This window comes from Episyrphus balteatus, chromosome 1, assembly GCF_945859705.1.
Source record: "Episyrphus balteatus chromosome 1, idEpiBalt1.1, whole genome shotgun sequence".
NCBI classification, from domain to species: Eukaryota; Metazoa; Arthropoda; class Insecta; order Diptera; family Syrphidae; genus Episyrphus; species Episyrphus balteatus.
This window is the reverse complement of record NC_079134.1, coordinates 60,773,174-60,794,464: the sequence shown is the minus strand read 5'-3', so window position 1 is coordinate 60,794,464 and position 21,291 is coordinate 60,773,174. Positions and strand designations below refer to the sequence as shown.

The 21,291-nt window shown below is 34.9% G+C and overlaps 1 protein-coding gene across 1 annotated transcript in view; it reads left to right on the top strand.

Moving 5' to 3' along the window:
* LOC129907052 (uncharacterized) overlaps window positions 1-20,734 on the top strand; it is a 183,119-nt gene extending 162,385 nt beyond the window's left edge. The window contains exons 7-9 of the mRNA XM_055983093.1: window positions 19,655-19,762; window positions 19,819-20,013; window positions 20,413-20,734. Of these exons, the coding sequence (XP_055839068.1) occupies window positions 19,655-19,762; window positions 19,819-20,013; window positions 20,413-20,552 (443 nt within the window). The 3' untranslated portion in view covers window positions 20,553-20,734. The remainder of the gene's footprint in view (window positions 1-19,654; window positions 19,763-19,818; window positions 20,014-20,412) is intronic.
* The last annotated feature ends 557 nt before the right edge of the window (window positions 20,735-21,291 follow it).

The window sequence follows — 21,291 nt, the reverse complement described above, 5'->3', positions numbered from 1 at the left end:
GGTATAAAGACCATTGATAACACTTGGGTTTAAAACTCTTTTAAATATTGAGATTAACTGGTCTATGGTATAATCTGGTTGTGTCAATATATGTCTATGGTAGGTTGGGAAAGGGATTTTAAATTCGTATTTTGTTCCTTTGCCAATGAGAAGAAAGATTTGATTTTTAAAAACGTTAATTGGGCTTTCAACACTTGGGATTAAATTATGTGACGAGCTTTGGTCACTATGTTGAGATGCGGTAAGTGAGAATACTTCGGAGTTTTGTGGAGCACGAGATAGTGCAACTGCGACTACGTTGCTTTTCCCTGGTTTGTATATAATTTTGTGGTCGTATTCTTCAAGGATTTCTTTCCAGCGATTAATTTTCGAATTGTTATTCTTTTTGCTCATAGCGTATGTAAGGGGCTGGTGGTCTGTATAAATTTTAACATGAGCTGTTCCGTATAAATAATTCCTGAACCTGTCCAATGCCCAAATGATGGCAAGCATTTCTTTTTCGTTGACAGCATAATGTTCTTCTGTCTTGTCCAATGACCTTGAAATGAACATTATTGGCCTGTCATCTTGCGAGAGAACTACACCGATTGCGTACTCTGATGCATCGGTTGTGAGTTCGAAACTTTTTTTAAAGCCGGGGTAGGCAAGGATTACATCTTTAGAAGTAAGGGGTTTGGTAGTAACCGTGGGCGAAGGCAGTCGCAGCTCTTAGAGCTAGTAAAAGTTTAACGTAAAGTTATATTATCCGGACGAGTTACTTATGGGTCTGTGGGATTGCCCCAACCCATTCGTATGTCCAGCAAACACGTGTGACTTATAAGTCAACACCAGCAATAGATAATTAGCCACAGCTAATTAATTCAAATAGTGGGGGAGATCCGGACGAGTCACTTACGGGTCTGCGGGATGCCCCAACCCGTTCGTGTGTCCTGCAAAGAACGTGCGACTATGAAGTCGACATAAATCAACAACAGCAACAGCAATTAACCACAGCTAATAATAATACAAAAAGTGACTAGGATGGATATTTACATCGCCATAAACCATCAAGAAACCTAGTATGTACAAAAAGCTAAACTGTGCTAACAGTACAACATAACACACCACAACAGTAAATAGCGGCATTTCATCGAACGCTATATATATCCATACAAGTAAGCGGTATGAATCATAACGGCGCATCGAAACACCTGATGCTGTACCTGAAACCAATATACACAAACCAACGTCGTTGCAACGTAAAGAATCTTCTTCAATGACAAGTGTCTTATCAGTGTAAATCATTTTGTTTTGTTTTAAAGAAAAATCAAAAATAATATGCATGCATTCAATGTAACTTCCATTTATGTTTTTTTTCATTTGCCTATCAATATATAAATATTATTTTGTCTAAATGATACATGAAAAAAAAAATCTGTTTGTGTGCAATAATCGTAAATGTATGCCTATCTAATATACATGAAATTATAAATCGTATAGAGCGTTCTCGCTCTAAAAGTCTATTAAATTTGTCTCGTCACATTTTACAAGAAAAAGTAATGTACAGAGCTCTCGCTCTTATATACAATAAAAAGAATATTTATATATATCTGTAAATCTTTAACCATAGGCATTTTAGTATAGTTTTTTTTTATTATTTAGTTTTAAGTTTTTGTATATATGTAAATTTATAACGTTGCAACCATAAGCCAACAATGTAACAGATAACGACAAAACGTCACAGCAAAAGCATACACAACCCTCTGTCATGAGCAAGAGTAGGTAAAACATTTTACTGACAGCCATGAGGCAAACATTGTATTTTATTGCAAACTAATAGAAAGAGCAGGCCATACATTATAGCCGCCAGTTTAACTAATAAAAGTTGAGAAAGAATTGTTATTTTAGACTAAGACAGCAAATGTAACCTAAAAGACTCAATAAAAAAATTCAATTCAATTCAATTCTTTAGAAGTAAGGGATTTTCTAAGTTTGTTAAAAGCTTCTATTGCTTCGGTGGATAGTGAAATTAAAACTTTGCTCGATTTAAATTTTGAAATGTGGCCTTCTTTGCCGCGTAGCATACTCGTTAATGGTTTTGCTAATTTAGCATAATCATGAATGAACCGTCTGTAATATCCAGCCAATCCTAAGAATGATCGTAATTCTTTTATGTTTCTTGGAATTGGGATATTTGCTATTGCTTGAACTTTAGAAGGGTTTGTCGTTAGACCTTTTGACGATACAATAAAGCCCAAAAATTCTACTTCTTCTTTGAAGAAGTGGCATTTGTCTAGTCGTACCTTCATGTTTGCTTCGCATAGTGTGTGCAGTACTTTTTCTATGTGTTTTGGCTAAATATTATTATGTCATCAATGTAGACATAACATATTTTACCGATGTAAGCGCGCAGAATGTCGTCAACTGCGCGTTGGAAAATGGATGGCGCATTCTTAAGTCCGAAGGGAAGTCGGGTGAATTTGTATTTGCCTCCGTATCGGAGCGTTTTAGGGGAATTTGGTGGAAACCACTTTTTAAATCGAGAACTGAAAAATATTTGCTTTGACCTAAATGGGATAATATTTCGTTAATTTCTGGGATGGGGTAACGATCACAGATAGTGACCTCGTTTAATTTTCTGTAATCAATTACAAGTCTGAAGTTCTTCTTTCCTGATGAGTCGGGTTTTTTTGGTACAATCCACACAGGTGAATTGTATGGGGATCGAGAAGGTTTAATTATATTGTTTTCCAAAAGCTCATTTATTTGTTTTTCCACTTCATCTTTTAATGAGGCGGGATAAGGATAATATTTTGAATATACTGGGGAATCTGTGTTGGTGCGTATTTCTTTTATGACTCTTGTTGTGTATGTAAGTTTTTCATTTGGATTAGCGAATAGAGGTTTGAATTTTTGAGAGATAGTAGCTATAGTTTTTTTCTGGGATTCCGACATATGTATGGTCGATTTTGATACCTATGGGGTTTACGTATTGTGACTTTAGTTGTTTAATTCGAATTTTAGTTTTGCCTAAGATTGACATAAAATCATCCTTTGTATGAATAACTGCATGTACATTTTTAAGACTATCATTTCCCAAGATCCCATGAAAAGATTTAAGATTGGGAGAAGGTAGAATTTCAGTTTGACGTCATTTAGATTAGATAGATTAACGAATGTATGTTTCGTTATTTCAATGTTACCTGCAATTGATTTTGCCAAAAATGTTTGTTCGTTTGGAAGAGGTTTCTCTACCAAACATGGTTGAATATAATTTTTACTCGAGCCAGTATCAATTAGAAAATTTAATAGTTGTCCACTCTTCGTTCTGCATTGAAAATATGGCAGCGAAGAGTCATTTAACCTAAAAAATGAATGTCACATTCATCGGCTTCGGGCTCCTGTTCTTCAATCTGTTCCTGCATATAATTATAAAGATCGGGATCGTTTTCTGCTTCTTGTACGTTTGGTTGTTGGTAGAAGGCATAAGCATCGTTAGGAGAGATATATCCTGTTGGCTGCAGGGTGAAATCTGGAGGTATATTTGTAGACGATGGAACTGGATTTTCAGAGTTTATATGAAAACTCCTTTGGATTTTTTGAGGTATTTTGAACTGAACGGTTGGGGACGGTTCTGGTAGCTTACGGCACCAGAGTGGATAGTTGATGTCTCCATTGGTTCCGGTTTGTGTTGGGGTTTGGGTGGACGTGGAGGAGCAAAATTGGGAAAATTATAGTTAGGCTGCGGTTGTGTATAGTTAGGGTAATTAGGATTGGGGTAGTTATAATTAGAGTAGTTGGGATAATTTCTTTGCTTATTTTGGTAAGCAAGATTAGGGATACTGTTGTTAGGTTGTGGCAAGTAGATCGTTTTCTGCTTCTTGTACGTTTGGTTGTTGGTAGAAGGCATAAGCATCGTTAGGAGAGATATATCCTGTTGGCTGCAGGGTGAAATCTGGAGGTATATTTGTAGATGATGGAACTGGATTTTCAGAGTTTATATGAAAACTCCTTTGGATTTTTTGAGGTATCATATTTTGAACTGAACGGTTGGGGACGGTTCTGGTAGCTTACGGCACCAGAGTGGATAGTTGATGTCTCCATTGGTTCCGGTTTGTGTTGGGGTTTGGGTGGACGTGGAGGAGCAAAATTGGGAAAATTATAGTTAGGCTGCGGTTGTGTATAGTTAGGGTAATTAGGATTGGGGTAGTTATAATTAGAGTAGTTGGGATAATTTCTTTGCTTATTTTGGTAAGCAAGATTAGGGATACTGTTGTTAGGTTGTGGCAAGTAGGCAATTTCTGGATAGAAAGTATTTTGTTGTGGTGTTCTCCTATTTTGGTGGAAAATGTTGATTGTTGTCGTCTATTTTGGAATCTTTGATAGTTTCCTAAATTTTGCTAATTTTGATGGTTGCTCGCATATTGGGAGCGAAATTTTTGATTTTCTAGTTTTTGGCATAAGTTTAAGGCTTCCGGGAGGTCCGATGGCTCTTTCATGCCTAGGAGTTTTGGAAGATCTCCGTTTAGGCCTCTAATGAAAGTATTCAATGCCTTGTCCCTGTAGTTGCTAGTCAACAGTGAGATGGCCTCTTGACCAACGTCCATGCAGGGAATCTTATTTAGGAGGAGTGACAAGTGTTTAAATACAGATTGCTAGAACTCTTGCACTGAAGAATATCCTTGAAAAAGAGATGTCATTTAGTACTCTAAAGTACCTAAATCTCTTTTATCCGCATAGTGTAGGGTTAGACATTTGGAGATTGCTCTCCAGTCTAGTGGAGTATTATACTACTCCAATACGGCGTCTGCATCACCAATAATTTTATTAAGAATTATACTCAAAATACCGTAGATCTTTGATGTACCTTGGAGAGGTTCATACATTTTTAAGATACGTTCTACACTTTTACGCCTGGAGCTGAATTCTCCTGACTTGCCTGAAAAATCCCGCAAGGATCTCACGACATCGGGTATCTTATCGAGTTCTTCCAAATTGTTCAATAATTCGGGGCGAATGGCTTGGTCCCGTGTAGGGATAGCATCAAAGTCTGGCCTAACTATTGAATTAACTACTTCAGCGATAATATTTATTAATTCCGGAGAAGCGATCAAGGCAGGTTGAATAGGTGGTGGTGGTCGATTCCCTTGTGGTTGTGGATTTGGAGGGGGAATATTCAAATTAGGGGGGTTAATAGGTGGGGGAACTAAATTATTGTTTTGGTTTGCCATGTTGCACTTTTTATGTTTATTTTTCTTAAAATTATTTATTCTTGATTTAAATTTTTCTTCACTTGTGAAGATAATATTTTTACGCTATTATGCTTATTATTATCATATTCCTTATGTCCTGGGCGGCTGGTAAATGATGGGTTGGGTGCAAGTTATCATGGCAGAAGATATCATGGGACAACATATCGCACGCAACTTATCATGGGACATCTGATCATAAGGTTCGATTGCAACAAAATATTCATTTTGAGTTCATTTTAAAAAAAGAGGAGGAGCCTTTCAAGAAAAGACTCTTGTTGGTGGTTGTTTTTCTTTATTTGTTTTTTATTTTTGAGGTTTAATTTTTTTAGACGGAATTTTGCGTTGATTGATATGTGCGAAAGGTGTTTGGTTTTTTGCAATTTTTGTGTGTGTTTTTTATGAAAGGAATGAGAAGTAGGTAGGGACATAGTTTTTTTTATCTTCTATATAGGATGTGATTATGTACCTTACGGCTTTTTTATGAAAGACGAAAAGACGTGTATTAAGTATAACTATATAGAGCGAGGGAGAAAAAAATGTGTCAAGATCTTTATTCTTGCTTTTTTTGGCATTTACGTAGTTAATGCTCTTGTTTAATGATTCAATTGATAAATAAATTGATAAAAGTTCAAATTAAATATTAAAAAATTAATCATTTTATAAAAGTTTTAGTGAATCGAAACTTAAGCATTTAAGTTCAACATAAATCTTTCTGTGACAGTTTAGGCAGAGGAAAAAGTAGAGAATAAGAGTTTATGTTCAACATAAATTATTTAAGTTACGATTCAGCAAATGACCCTTAATCGTTAAGAATGATGATAGGTATTTGGCATCCGTAATAGGGTTAGGGTTATTTGGTAGGTACCTATACTAGTTTTTTAATTGGTTGATGAGGTTAGGTTAGGTTAGGTAGCAGTGGTTGTCAGGCAAGTTACCCGACACACTTAGACTCTTATGGATCCATTGTGATACCACAAAAGACTAGCAAGTTGGAACTCACTAGCGGAACCACTCGGAGCTTCTTATGAATGAAGATAGACTTTTAACGTCCGTTTTCACTAGATCGCTAGTGTCCTCGTAGAAGAATTCTCCTAGATGGAGTTTTCTTCTACTGGAGAGAGCAGGGCATGTGCACAGATGATGTTGAACAGTTTCCTCTTCTTCTTCTTCCATGCAACTTCTGCAGAAATCGTTAGAGAACACGCCCATTCTTTTTGCGTGTCTACCTATTAGACAGTGTCCTGTAAGAACACCTATGGTGGAGCCAATATGCATTCTGTTTAAATTCAACAAACCCTTTGAACGTTTCAAGTCTATACAAGGCAATATTTGTTTAGTAGCTATGCAAGTATTGCTCTGAGTCCATCTGAGGTTGGTTTTCTTTAAAGCGTCCTGCTTTAGCATAAGTTTACATGCAGCGATAGGTGTTCCTATATTGTTACTTTCTGGTTGTAGAGGAGTGATTGTTCCTTGTTTGGCAAGTTCGTCTGCCCTGCAATTGCCTGGAATGTCACTATGTCCCGGCACCCATACGAGGTGAATGTTAAACTGTTCAGACATCTCCCTTAGAGATGTTTGAAAGTCGAGGACCTTGATTGAATTTATAGTGACAGAGGCAAGAGATTTAATAGCTGCTTGGCTGTCCGAGAAGATCTGAATATCCGTGTTGGATATTACGTTTTCTCTGAGCCAAGAGAGAACCTCCTTAATCGCCAGAATTTCTGTTTGGAACACGCTACATTGATCTGGTAGGCGGAAGAAAAGTCTGAGATTCAGTTTTTCCGAGAATATACCACTTCCTACACCTTCGTTGGTTTTTGAACCGTCAGTATAGAAGTGTAAAGAGTCATTGTCCAGAGTGCTAAGGTCCTCCCATTCAGTTCTGGAGGGAATAGAGCTCTGGAAATTATTATCGAACACCAATTGAGGTGTGGTATAGTCTAAACGATCCGGAATGAATCCGAAGTTGTTTAGAATATTAGTGTGGCCAATATATGGATCAGGCCATTTTGCAAATAGGTGTTCCGCTCCTAGGCGTTGTTTCGGTTGTGGGGAATTGGGGGTGAATAGACAAAATTGTAGACGCTGTTCGGGAAATGGGCAACGGGCTCTTGCGCCAGCAGGGCGGGAAGCTCGGAGACGTTGAGGGTTTTACCTGCTGGAAACCAGCTGGGGGAGAAAGTTTATTTAAGTTTTACACTGGAGGCAAACGGTAGGGACAATAGACCACACTTAGGAATTAGTATTTATGGTTCTAAATTTTTAGGTTTATTAGATTCAGGAGCTTCTAGGACCATAATAGGTAGGGATGCTTGGAAAATAATAGAAAATTTAGGGCTTTCATTGAAAAAAGACACTGTTCACTCTGTGAGTTTGGCAGATGGGACAGGTGTCGAAGTTTTGGGAACTCTCTCTCTTCCAATTATAGTAGAGGATAGGGCAATTCTGATTGACTGTTTGGTCATTCCATCTATACCACATACGGTGATTTTAGGCGCAGATTTTTGGGCGCTATCGGGTATTGTTCCGGATTTAAGATCACGCGTATGGAACTTTTCGGAACCGGAAAGCTCGGTTTCGATTTGTTCCATTACAGATAGATCAAATTTGGGTGATAGGGAATTAAAAACTTTAGAAACGTGGATCGAGGATTCTTTTAAGAAAATGCCTGAGGGTTTAGGGTGCACAACTTTAGTTGAGCATAAAATTAGGACGTCGGCGGAGCCGATAAAACAAAGATATTATCCGGTTTCTCCGGCGATGCAGGGACATATTGATAGGGAACTTAACGAAATATTAGAGTTGGGGGTAATTGAAAAATCGACCAGTGCGTGGTCATCTCCAATACTGTTAGTTAAAAAGAAGGATGGTTCCTATAGGTTCTGTGTGGACTATAGGAAGTTAAATAAAAATACTGATAGGGATGCTTATCCACTTCCATACATAAATTCAATTTTAGATAGGCTTCGGGGTGCTAGGTTTTTGTCTTCGCTAGATATAAAGTCAGCATATTGGCAGATTCCTATGGAGGAGAAATCTAAGCCTTTTACTGCCTTTACGGTTCCTGGGAGGGGTTTATTTCAGTTTAAAAGAATGCCTTTTGGTCTTCACAATTCGCCAGCGACTTGGCAGAGATTTATCGACACAGTTTTGGGTGCCGATCTTGAGCCGTACGTTTTCGTCTATTTAGACGATATCATTATCATTTCCGAAAGTTTCGAAAAACATCTAGAAATTTTAGAAGAGGTGATGAAAAGGTTAATTGAAGCGGGATTAAAAGTTAGTAGGGAAAAGTGCAACTTTTGCATGCCATCATTAAAATTTTTAGGGTATATAGTGGATCGAAATGGTTTACACGTAGATCCAGAGAAAGTGGAAAGTATGGTTAGGATTCCAGCACCGAGAAATGTTAAAGAAGTTAGAAGTTTTGTAGGGACAGTTTCGTGGTACCGACGATTTGTACCAAATTTTGCGGAACTGCTTAGGCCACTATCTGATCTTACTAAAAAGAATAGGAAATTTACTTGGACACAAGAATGTGACGATAGTTTTAGGAAGGCAAAAGAGTTTTTGGTGACAGCACCAATACTTACTTGCCCAGATTTTACACGACCTTTTGTCGTACAAACAGACGCGTCAGATTATGGTATCGGTGCAGTTCTTTCACAGAATTTTGAGGAAGGGGAAAAGGTTGTCTGTTACCTTAGTAGGTCTTTAAATAGGAACGAGAGAAATTATAGTACCACAGAGAAAGAATGCTCGGCTGTACTTTGGGCTATTGAGAAGTTGCGACCGTATCTCGAAGGTGTTCGATTTACAGTCGTAACGGATCACTATTCCTTGGTATGGTTAAGTAATCTTAAAGATCCACAGGGGAGGTTAGCCCGTTGGGCAATTAGACTTCAACAGTTCGACTTCGAAATCATTCATCGCAAGGGCAAAGAGCATGTAGTACCGGATATGCTTTCTCGAGTAGTGCCGCAGTTGGGTGGTATCTCAGAAGGGGATGTAGATCCTTGGGTGAACAAAATGATTGCTGCGGTCAATTCAAATCCGCTTAGGTATCCAGCTTGGTGGGTTGAACAGGGACAGTTGTTCAAATTAGTAAAGGCTAATCATGTAGTTGTACATGAAAACAATCAAGAATGGAAGAGAGTGATAGGTAGGAACCAAAGGTTAGGGATTTTACAAGAATTTCATGATGGTCCATTAGCAGGACACATGGGTGTTAGGAAAACTTTTGCCAGGGTTGCGGCGAAGTTTTACTGGCCAAAAATGAGGGCTGATATTACCAAGTATGTTAGAAATTGTAAAGTTTGCCAACAGGTAAAGCCGGTGAATGAAAAACCAGCTGGGTTGATGAGTGAGAGGGTTGGGATAAAGTCACCGTGGGAAATGATTTGTATTGATTTGGTAGGTCCACTTCCAAAGTCGAGTAGGGGTTTCACTTACATTTTGACGGTAATGGATTACTTCACAAAGTTTCCACTATTGTTCGCGTTGAGGTCGGCGACTGCTAAGGCAATTTGTAGGGAGTTAGAAGATAATGTGTTCCTGTTATTTGGCATACCCAAGGTGATCGTGAGTGACAACGGTCCCCAGTTCCGATCAAAGGAACTGGCAGCGCTTTGCCAGGCGTACGCGTCACAAATCAACTTTACTGCTCATTATCATCCGCAGGCGAATCCTGCGGAACGGATAAATCAAATTTTGAAGACGACGCTGAGGGCGTACGTCGCAGAAAACCACAGAGTGTGGGATCTACAACTTGCTAAGGTGGCGTGTGCTATCCGCACGTCACAGCATGAGGTTTTGGGTGTTTCACCCTATTATGCGAATTTTGGGAGGGATATGGTAACCTCGGGGAGAGAAGTACCATTTGTTGGAGACAGTTCTGGGAACGCTCAGGATCCGGAGGGGATCAGAGAACGTTTCCAAGAACTCAGAATTGATATTGGAAAAAAATTACAGGCAGCCTCGAAAAGAGCTGCAGAAGCCTATAATCTTCGACGGCGTGATGTTCAATATCACCCCGGCGAAATTGTTTGGCGACGAAACTTTACTTTGTCGGATGCCGCGAATTATTATGCAGCCAAATTAGCACCGAAGTTTGTCGGTCCGTTTGAAATTAAGAAGCGTGTGTCACCTTGGACATATGTCTTACAAGATAGTAATGGTAAAGAGCGCGGAACTTGGCACGTTAAGGATTTAAAACCGTTTACAGATGCATCCGTTAATAATTAATTTTAATAGTAACGTAGTTTTTGTAGTTTAAGTTTTTTTGTTTTTTTTATTATCATTTTCATATATTTTATTTATTTTTATAATTCACACTATCTTTTGATTTTAAGCTTATTTATTTTTGATTTTATATTTTAAATTTTTGATTTTATATTTTTAAATTTTTGATTTTATATTTTAAAATTTTTGATTTTATAGTTTTAAACTTTTGATTTTTGATTTTTTTTCTGATGGAAACGTAAATGTGAATTATAATTCACCAACGTTGGGCATGGGTAAATACTTCATGCCTTTATCTCCTGAGTGAGTCATCTCTCACAAACATATCTAATGTATCTTCAAATAGTTATTATTTGGACCGCCCGTCCAAATAGTTATACATCTCCAAATAACACTGTGCAAGTTTTTTGAACAAAATTTTTGAGACAGGCGCGCGATTAACTGTTTCGCCCTATTTCGGACCCGAGAAATCCATTGGCATCATTAGTTTTTCGATTTATCGGTACGACTTCGAACAAAATTTTTTTTGAAAGTTTTTTCAATTATTTTGAGAATTTTCCACTGTTTTTAGTCATTTTTCAATCAAAAACAATGTTTATATTGCTAATAATTCTGCTCAAACGTTATTTGCTACATTGTAAACAATTTTGAACAATTTATTTGAAAGTTTAGTGATTTTTTTTGAAATTTTTTTAAAAAAATCGGAATTTTTTACATTGTTATCGTTTTTTCGCACAAAAACAAAAACATGTTCTCTTTTGCACAAATACATAGCATGTTTTCCATTAAAAATTAATTATACTGTTAATTTAGTGTTGGTTAAACTTTGACATAATATCGATAGCATCGATAACATCGATAACACATACAAAATATCGAGTATATCGATACTTCACAAAATTATCGATAGTTTCAATACTTCCAAATTATTTTACCACAAGGCTACCGATATTATCGATAGCTTTGAAATTAATTAAACACAATTTGAACTACAAGTTAAGTTTTCGTTTGACATTGGATGTAAACAACGAATTAACATAGTGTTTGGTAGATATCGATAGTTTCCATTGTCGATTGTATCGATAGTTTTAAGAAAAAATATCGGTAGCCTTGTGGTATAATAATTTGGAAGTATTGAAACTATCGATAGTTTTGTGAAGTATCGATATACTCGATATTTTTTTGTTATCGATGCTATCGATAGTATGTCAAAGTTTAACCAACACTAAATTAACAGTTAAATTAATTTTTAATGGAAAACATGCTATGTATTTGTGCAAAAGAGAACAAAAACAGCGAAAAAACGATAACAATGTAAAAAATTTCGATTTTTTTAAAAAAATTTCAAAAAAAATCACTAAACTTTCAAATAAATTGTTCAAAATTGTTTACAATGTCTTTCTACTGGTATCAAATAACGTTTGAGCAGAATTATTAGCAATATAAACAATGTTTTTGATTGAAAAATGACTAAAAACAGTGGAAAATTTTCAAAATAATTGAAAAAACTTTCAAAAAAAATTTTGTTCGAAGTCGTACCGATAAATCGAAAAACTAATGATGCCAATGGATTTCTCGGGTCCGAAATATGGCGAAATAGTTATTCGCGCGCCTGTCAAGAATTTCGACAGTGTAATTATTGTATGGACCGCCCGTCCAATAACGACTTTATAGTCTGTGTGAACTATCAATCACACGTCACACTATATGTTCTAATGTAAACCTGTTTTGTTTGCTTTTCCAAGATACTCAAAGAACAAGCTTCTGGCTGATGGACCAGGTCTCTAATAATCTCTTCGAGCATTTTGGAGCAGCAAAAGAATGGGATTCAAGAAAATGATTAAAAGGGAATGGAATAAGAAGGTAAAACTTGTTGTGGTAAAATTTACCGCAACACACTGAAGGATCGCTTTTAGACGAGTAGCTGAACTTGCTGCTACTTGTTTGCTGAAAATGTCTAGGGGTGTGAGATTTAGGAGTATGTCGAGGGCGTCAGAAGGGGTTGACCTTAGCGCACCGCTTATGCACATACTAGCTGAGTGACGTGAGAGCATTTACCCGCCTTTGGTATAAAAACCACCTTAGCTTCTCTCCAGGCCTTTGGAAAATACGAGAAGCTTATACAGCTTATCATTATAATTTCCAGCTTTCGCAATATGATATCTGAGACGTGTTATAATTCGGCGGATATGATACCATCTGGCCCAGGTGATTTGTATGGATCGAAGCTGTTTATTGCCCATATTAGTCTATCCTTGGAAATAAGATCTTTACTAATTTGATAAAATTGGTTGGATCGGTGACCAAAGTCACTTATAGAGTTCGAGCTACCAGGGAAGTGAGTGTCTAGTAGAAAGTTTAGTGATTCCTCATAGGAGCTAGTCCAATCGCCATTTGAGTCTTTTAGAGAGCTCGGCATGGTTGGATTTGTTGGGCTCCGCGAAATTAGGCCCCAGGAAATAAGGCCCCAAAAGAAAAAATGAAATAAGGCCCCATATTGGGGTATTTTTTCATAATGAAAATATGCCCCAATGAAACAAGGCCCCATCGAAATGAAAAAATGCCCCAAAAATAAATGAAATAAAGCCCCAACTTATTTTAAACTTTTAAAGAAAAATGAAATACGACCCCAATTTTTCTTTTTCATAAATAATTTATTTTTGGTAATGAAATATCACCCCAAACCAACAGAAAAATCTTTATGGACGGAACTTTTAAAATTGTTCCTCAAGGCTGTTTCAAACTGTTGTTGTGTTTTTTTTTGGTTATTCTGTTACTTATTAAGGCTTTTTTCAATGATCCCTGATGGTTTTTTTTACATTGAAAGGCATTAGTTTGCAGTGCAGCACGCGATTTTTTCAGCTATTCTGTTATTTAATAATGCTTTTCAATGTTAAGATCGTGCTGCAAACTAGTGCCTTTCCATGTTAAGACCGTGTAGTAAACCATCAGGGAGTAACAGAATAGCTACAAGAAATCGCGCGATTTCTTGCAGCTATTCTGTTACTCCCTGATGGTTTGCAGTACGATGTTTACATTGAAAAGCATTAGAAAGTAACAGAATAGCTGAAAAATCGCGCGATTTTTTCAGCTATTCTGTTACTTTCTAATGCTTTTCAATGTAAACATCGTGCTGCACTGCAAACTAATGCCTTTCAATGTAAAAAAAACCATCAGGGATCATTGAAAAAAGCCTTAATAAGTAACAGAATAACCAAAAAAAAACACAACAACAGTTTGAAACATCCTTGAGGAACAATTTTAAAAGTTCCGTCCATAAAGATTTTTCTGTTGGTTTGGGGTGATATTTCATTGCCAAAAATAAATTATTTATGAAAAAGAAAAATTGGGGTCGTATTTCATTTTTCTTTAAAAGTTCAAAATAAGTTGGGGCTTTATTTCATTTATTTTTGGGGCATTTTTTCATTTCGATGGGGCCTTGTTTCATTGGGGCATATTTTCATTATGAAGAAATACCCCAATATGGGGCCTTATTTCATTTTTTCTTTTGGGGCCTTATTTCCTGGGGCCTAATTTCGCGGAGCCCAACAAGGCTCCGCGAAATTAGGCCCCAGGAAATAAGGCCCCAATAAAAAAATTAAATAAGGCCCCAAAAAAATACACACAAAACAACAACAACGAAATTTCTCAAATTTTGGGGTGTTATTTCATTTTTTGGGGCCTTGTTTCATTTTGTTTTTGGGGCATAATTTCATTACGAAATAAGGCCCCCATGAAATTAGACCCCAACACTTATTTTGGGGCTTACTTTCATTTTATTTTAAAAACAATTTGGGGCTTTATTTCATATTTCATAATTTACATAAAAATGCTATACTAAATTATCGTTCAAAAAAACTGTTGTAAAATTCCGCTTATCAAGGACCCAGAATTGGCAAAGTACCGCATATTATGGACTCCCTGCTGGTTTGCAGCAATATCTTTACATTGAAAAGCATTAGTATAACAAAATAGCTGAACAAATCGCGCGATTTTTGAACTATTCTGTTACTTACTGATGCTTTTCAATGTAAAGTATTGCTGCAAACCAACAGGAAGTAACAGAAAAGCTGCAAAAATTGAAAGGCATTAGTTTGCAGCACGATCTTAACATTGAAAAGCATTATTAAATAACAGAATAGCTGAAAAAATTGCGCGATTTTTTCAGCTATTCTGTTATTTAATAATGCTTTTCAATGTTAAGATCGTGCTGCAAACTAATGCCTTTCCATGTTAAGACCGTGTAGTAAACCATCAGGGAGTAACAGAATAGCTACAAGAAATCGCGCGATTTCTTGCAGCTATTCTGTTACTCCCTGATGGTTTGCAGTACGATGTTTACATTGAAAAGCATTAGAAAGTAACAGAATAGCTGAAAAATCGCGCGATTTTTTCAGCTATTCTGTTACTTTCTAATGCTTTTCAATGTAAACATCGTGCTGCACTGCAAACTAATGCCTTTCAATGTAAAAAAAACCATCAGGGATCATTGAAAAAAGCCTTAATAAGTAACAGAATAACCAAAAAAAAACACAACAACAGTTTGAAACATCCTTGAGGAACAATTTTAAAAGTTCCGTACATAAAGATTTTTCTGTTGGTTTGGGGTGATATTTCATTACCAAAAATAAATTATTTATGAAAAAGAAAAATTGGGGTCGTATTTCATTTTTCTTTAAAAGTTCAAAATAAGTTGGGGCTTTATTTCATTTATTTTTGGGGCATTTTTTCATTTCGATGGGGCCTTGTTTCATTGGGGCATATTTTCATTATGAAAAAATACCCCAATATGGGGCCTTATTTCATTTTTTCTTTTGGGGCCTTATTTCCTGGGGCCTAATTTCGCGGAGCCCAAAAAAAGCTGCCTGAACGCCAAATTTCACTCATATGACTTACTTTGACCACCATAGATTCACCATAACATACTTAATGAAAATTAGTCAAAATAATTATGCCGACGACTGTAGGTACCTACCAAACAACCCTAACCCTATAACGGATGTCAAATACATATCATCTTTCTTAACGATTAAGGGTCATTTGCTGAATCGTAACTTTTATGTTGAACATAAACTCTTATTCTCTATTTTTTCCTCTGCTAAACTGTCACAGAAAGATTTATGTTGAACTTAAATGCTTAAGTTTCGATTCACTAAAACTTTTATAAAATGATTCATTTAAAAAAAAAAATTAAAACACAAAATCCCTTTCGCGTTGACAGAAAAGAATTACCTACCTATGTACAATCAACCAAACCAATTGAATCAAAATCTTTGCACATAGGTACCTATCTTTCCCTCTCTGCCTCTATTCTCATTATCCTAATATACCCACACACTTGCCACCATACGTCACCGAATAAAAAAAAAAACCAAAACCATAAACAGACACACCTCATATTCATAAAAAAATATTTGCAATAATCCAATCAACAACAGGTAGGTATGTATATCCCTTTCTATATAATGTTTTATGTACCTATATAATTTTCTTCAAGCAAAAAAAAAGCAAGAATAAAGATCTTGGCACATTTTTCTCTCCCTCGAGTGAGAATTCAAAAAAGTTCATTTCGAGAAAACGCTTCTGCAAAATACATACTGACTCTAAACTTTCCCCTGTAACTTTCCATGGAACGGCAATTTCCATAATGTCAAAGCTCTTTTACAAGAACCATTATGTTTATTTTGTAGTTTTAATAAATTCATTTTTTAAAATTGTTTAAATTAGGAAAGAGTTTGACTTTTAATATAGTAGGAATTGGATAAAAACAGTCATAATCTTTCGAATTTTTCGTTTACGTTAACAACAAGCCCTTCAAAAGAAAGGTAATTTAATAAGCAACATTTCCTCATCATTATCTCAAAAATGTCATTTTTTGACCTATCGCTCTTTTGCACCGAGGCACAGTGGTGCCATTCTTCGTTTTTGGCGTCAAAATTCATTTGCACGGCCGTTTCTGGACGAAAAGTCATGAAATTTGGTACACTGAATGATTATAGTATGGAGAATACGAAAAAGCTGCCAACTTTTTTTTATTCAAAATGGCGGCTCCAAAATGGCGGAAAGAATGAGCGTTAAAATAGAATTTTCATTTTCAAAACAGTATATAAGCTAGAAATTGGGCTAAATTCATGTCAAAAAGGTGTTAGGTTTAAGATTTAGAACTCATAGATTCATATTCTTTACAAAAAAATCAAAAAAATTGAGAACAAAGTCCAAGAAATGCCAATTTAGTAAAACACACTTTAAGACCTCTAATAACGCTATTTCATGCATTTTTTTTTAAATTTATCACAATTTTGAGATCTCTTCTATTTATGTTTTATAAGAAAATTGAAAATATTGAGGTTATATGGTTGCCAACTATGTTTTTAATTAAATATAAGAAAACATGATATAATGAAAAGTTTCAATGTTCAATAAAACTGAGAATTTATTTTTTCCGTAAACCAAAATATACTTTTCTAATAGATTTTAGCGTTTTAAATTCAAATCCGGAATCAAAAAAAATCTATGACGTCACGTTTCGAAGATAAAAATTAATTTTGATCTGCTTATATCTCGAAAATGTGACGTCATAGATTTTTTTGACTCCGGATTTGAATTTAAAACGCTAAAATCTATTAGAAAAAAATGTTTTGGTTTACGGAAAAAATAAATTCTCAGTTTTATTGAACATTGAAACTTTTCATTATATCATGTTTTCTTATATTTAATTAAAAACATAGTTGGCAACCATATAACCGCAATATTTTCAATTTTCTTATGAAACATAAATAGAAGAGATCTCAAAATTGTGATAAATTAAAAAAAAAATGCATGAAATAGTGTAATTAGGGGTCTTAAAGTGTGTTTTACTAAATTGGCATTTTTTGGACTTTGTTCTCAATTTTTTTGATTTTTTTGTAAAGAATATGAATCTATGAGTTCTAAATCTTAAATCTAACACCTTTTTGACATGAATTTAGCCTAATTTCTAGCTTATATACTGTTTTGAAAATGAAAATTCTATTTTAACGCTCATTCTTTCCGCTATTTTGGAGCCGCCATTTTGAATAAAAAAAAGTTGGCAGCTTTTTCGTATTCCTCATACTATAATTATTCAGTGTACCAAATTTCATGACTTTTCGTCCATAAATGGCCGTGCAAATGAATTTTGTCGCCAAAAACGTCAAATGGCACCACTGTGCGAGGGTGCGATATACACAATAGACACCACACCATATGTCTCGAATGATTTTTTTCTAAACCACACACCCCAAAATCATAAAAAAAATAATTGCAATAACCCACATAGGAAGGAAAACAATGCAAAAAAATCAGTATATCCCTACTTATATACATATTAGGGTGGGTCAAAAAAAATCGAAATTCGTTTTTTTGATTTGGTACCTCGAAAACTCGATTGCTAGACACCTGTAGAATATACTCACCAAATATGAGCTCTTTATCTAAATGGGAAGGTCCTCCGCTTTACAATTTTCCATTTTTACATCAAGCTTGAATTTTTATCCAATTTTTTTTCATATTCTTGTAGAAAATTGAACGCTCTACAAAAAAGGTTGAATACACTTTTTTGAATTTTCTAACCGTTCAGTAGATATTTGAGGTCCAAAAATCGAGAAAACTTTTAAAAATTCATTTTTTCTTCTTAATTTTGTAACAAATTGAAAAATTATAATAATCAAACGCGCATGACATATTATTGTAGGAAACAGATTTCTCCACAAAAAAGGTCTTATTAACATTTTTTATTAATCTAACCATTTGAAAGATATTCGAGGTCAAAGTTAAACAAAAATATAAAAACTTTTTTTACTTTTCAAAATTTTCTACTTCACTGAAAAGTCATTATTATTAAATTAGTAAGATGGATTATTGTAAGGGCTTAAATGTTTTACAAAAAAGTCCTTGTCATCAAATTGGTTGCTTTAACCGTTTAGAAGATATTCGCATCTTGTGCCTTTCGGAAATGGTGTCATTTATTACTGTAAGTGTTACCATTGTGTTTTAATAATTTTTTTTATATTTTTTTTTTTTTAGAAAACTGCCTCTCCCACCTAAATGGGGGGAGATAGACCCCCCTCTCAGAGAAAAACGTGTTTGTATTGAACTTCTCTACAAAAACTCGTTATCTAATCCTGGCGCCCAAGTTATCCTACTACGACGTGCTAAAACAACATTTTTGTTCAATACCTAAAAGTTCGAATTTCTGTATCTGGGTTGAAATCGTAAAATTTTTTTTCTAAGCCAATTTTAAACTGATTTTCATAAAAAATACCTCGTTTGATTTGGAAATAAATATTATTTTAGAATAATTTTTAAAACAGCATGTTGTCGTGAAAATATATTAATTTAATGTCGATGTTGGGTAAATGACGAAAAAAATTCTGAACTTTGACCGCTTATAAATTCTAGGTGGTTTAACCGAGTTATATGTTTTATACATTGTTGAAAATGTTTATTTATCTCCTATCGGAAACTGTAAAAAAATCGAAAATGGGTAAAAATTTGACGAAGCTAGATTTTTGTCAATGGGTGAAGGTCAAATAAACCGTTTTTTGCCCTTAACTCCAGATTTTGGGGGGTGTTAGGGACTTTTTAAATACCGTTTCGTAATCAGTGCGACTAGCTCTACAAAACGTGATAGGTGTCCGCCCGCGTATATTTTAAAACCTCATTTTTGTAACACCGTCTTATATGAAATTTTTGTTTGAACTTTTTTGATGACAAACTTATCATTCTTACATTCATTAAACCATTACTCTCAGAGAGTTTTCAGATAGATAAAACATAAAACAAGACACTTATCTTAAATGAGTAGTAGGGTGGGTCAAAAAAAATTGAAATTCCTTTTTTTTTTGATCTTGTACTCCGAAAAATCGATTGCTAAACACCTCCAGAATATACACACCAAACATGAGCTCTTTATATCAATGGGAAGGTCCTCCGCTTCGCAATTTTCCATTTTTACATCAAGCTTCTACTAAAAATAAAATTATTTTTTTATAAATCGACTTTTTTTTGCAAATTTCTTACATATTCTTGTAGGAATCAATCAATCAACGCTCTAAAAAAAGACACCATACACTTTTTCGTTTATCTAACTCTAAAAAGTTAATAGAAGCCTTAATTTCATTTGACTGAACTAAAAGAGGTGATATATTTTATTTTATTTGTAGCGAAAATTGTTGTACGTGTGCCTTCCAATAGCGGTGTTGTTGAAGGAGAAAAACTCTCTATCCATTGTGTTGTTGCTGGAACTGATCCAAGATTATACTGGGAAATGGGTAATAAAACTACAACAACTTTTTTTTTTTGTATAACAATAATCTTTTTAACACAGGAAACCTTACTATTTATAACTCAACGGGTAGATATGAACTTAACGAAGATGAAAACAAGGTCCAAAACGCAATTCTTACAATGAGCAATGTGAATTTGAATGACAGGGGTGATTACAAATGTCTTGGTCGAAACATAATTAACGATTTAGGTATAAGTGAACCTGCGGGGGATATAAGCTTCGTACGTGTCAAAGGTAAGAATTTTAATCATAAAATTAATACTTCTATCACTAGGCATTGCTTCGCATACAAATTTGCAAAGCAATAACGTTAAATCGATATAATTTTAAAACTTAGAATTAAGTGTGACTTGAAAAGGTATAATTCATAACTGAGCCGCTCACTACATGGCCGGACACTAATCCTTCCTTTATTTTTAAATATTTTTTATTTTCCTTAAATAACTTTTCTATAAACTGACCCTCCCTTCTAAACGAACGAGAAAGACTTCCCACACGCCTCCCATAATAAAAAAAACGCTTTTATATCACTTCTTTATTAATACGGTACTATTTTCAACCGCCCAAGTCTCGTACTCTTGCCTTGTAATTCCTTGAAATAAAATTAAATTAAAATTTTTTCTGTCGTTACAGGAAAATTTGCTGCTCTCTGGCCCTTCTTAGGAATCTGTGCCGAAGTTTTGGTTCTATGTACAATTATTTTAATTTACGAGAAGAGACGCAATAAGACAGAACTAGAAGAAAGTGACACTGATCCAAACACTGAGCAATAATAGTGTACCACAAGATCAAGTGGTTAATTAAAAACAAGGAAAAATTGTTTTCAGTAAAAAGAATGTAATTTATTAATAAAACACTTATAAGCAATTAATAATTTATTATTTTAAACCTGTTAAATTCACAATGTTATGAATAGTCTATTTTTGAAATATAAGAAAGTTCCGAAAGAAGAAAACTCAAGTTGCCATAATTCATATTAAATTAAATAAAAAAACAGTATAGGGGGAAGTGGTCACCCCTCGTACAGTGAGCATAAAACAAAAACTAAACGGTATTCAAACACGTGCTTACTAGTGTGCATAGACATAGTAGGCGCCGAGCTGCTAGATAAATTTTGAATCCTAAGTGCAACGGATTCGGTCGCCACAAGACTTTTAATGTTTTTTAGTGCTCTGAGTAATTTTTTTATGTACATTTGATGTCATGTTGTGTTTAAGTTAAGTATGTTTTTGGCTAAACAGTAATGAAGAATTTTTGATTAAAGTGTTAAATTTATGTTTTAATTATAAATATTGCAAAATCTCAGTACATTTTTTCAAAAATCGATTTTTCTGCATTATGTACAGCTTGGGGAGCATTCGTACATTCAAACATGGGGCACATTCGTACGCATACTTATGCCCGCCAGTAAATTTTCTTGAGCAGATAACAATCAAAACACGGAGTTACAGTTTTATTGAAATGAAATTTAAACCTCTATAATAAGTTTTTCGCATTCTATAGTAAATTAAG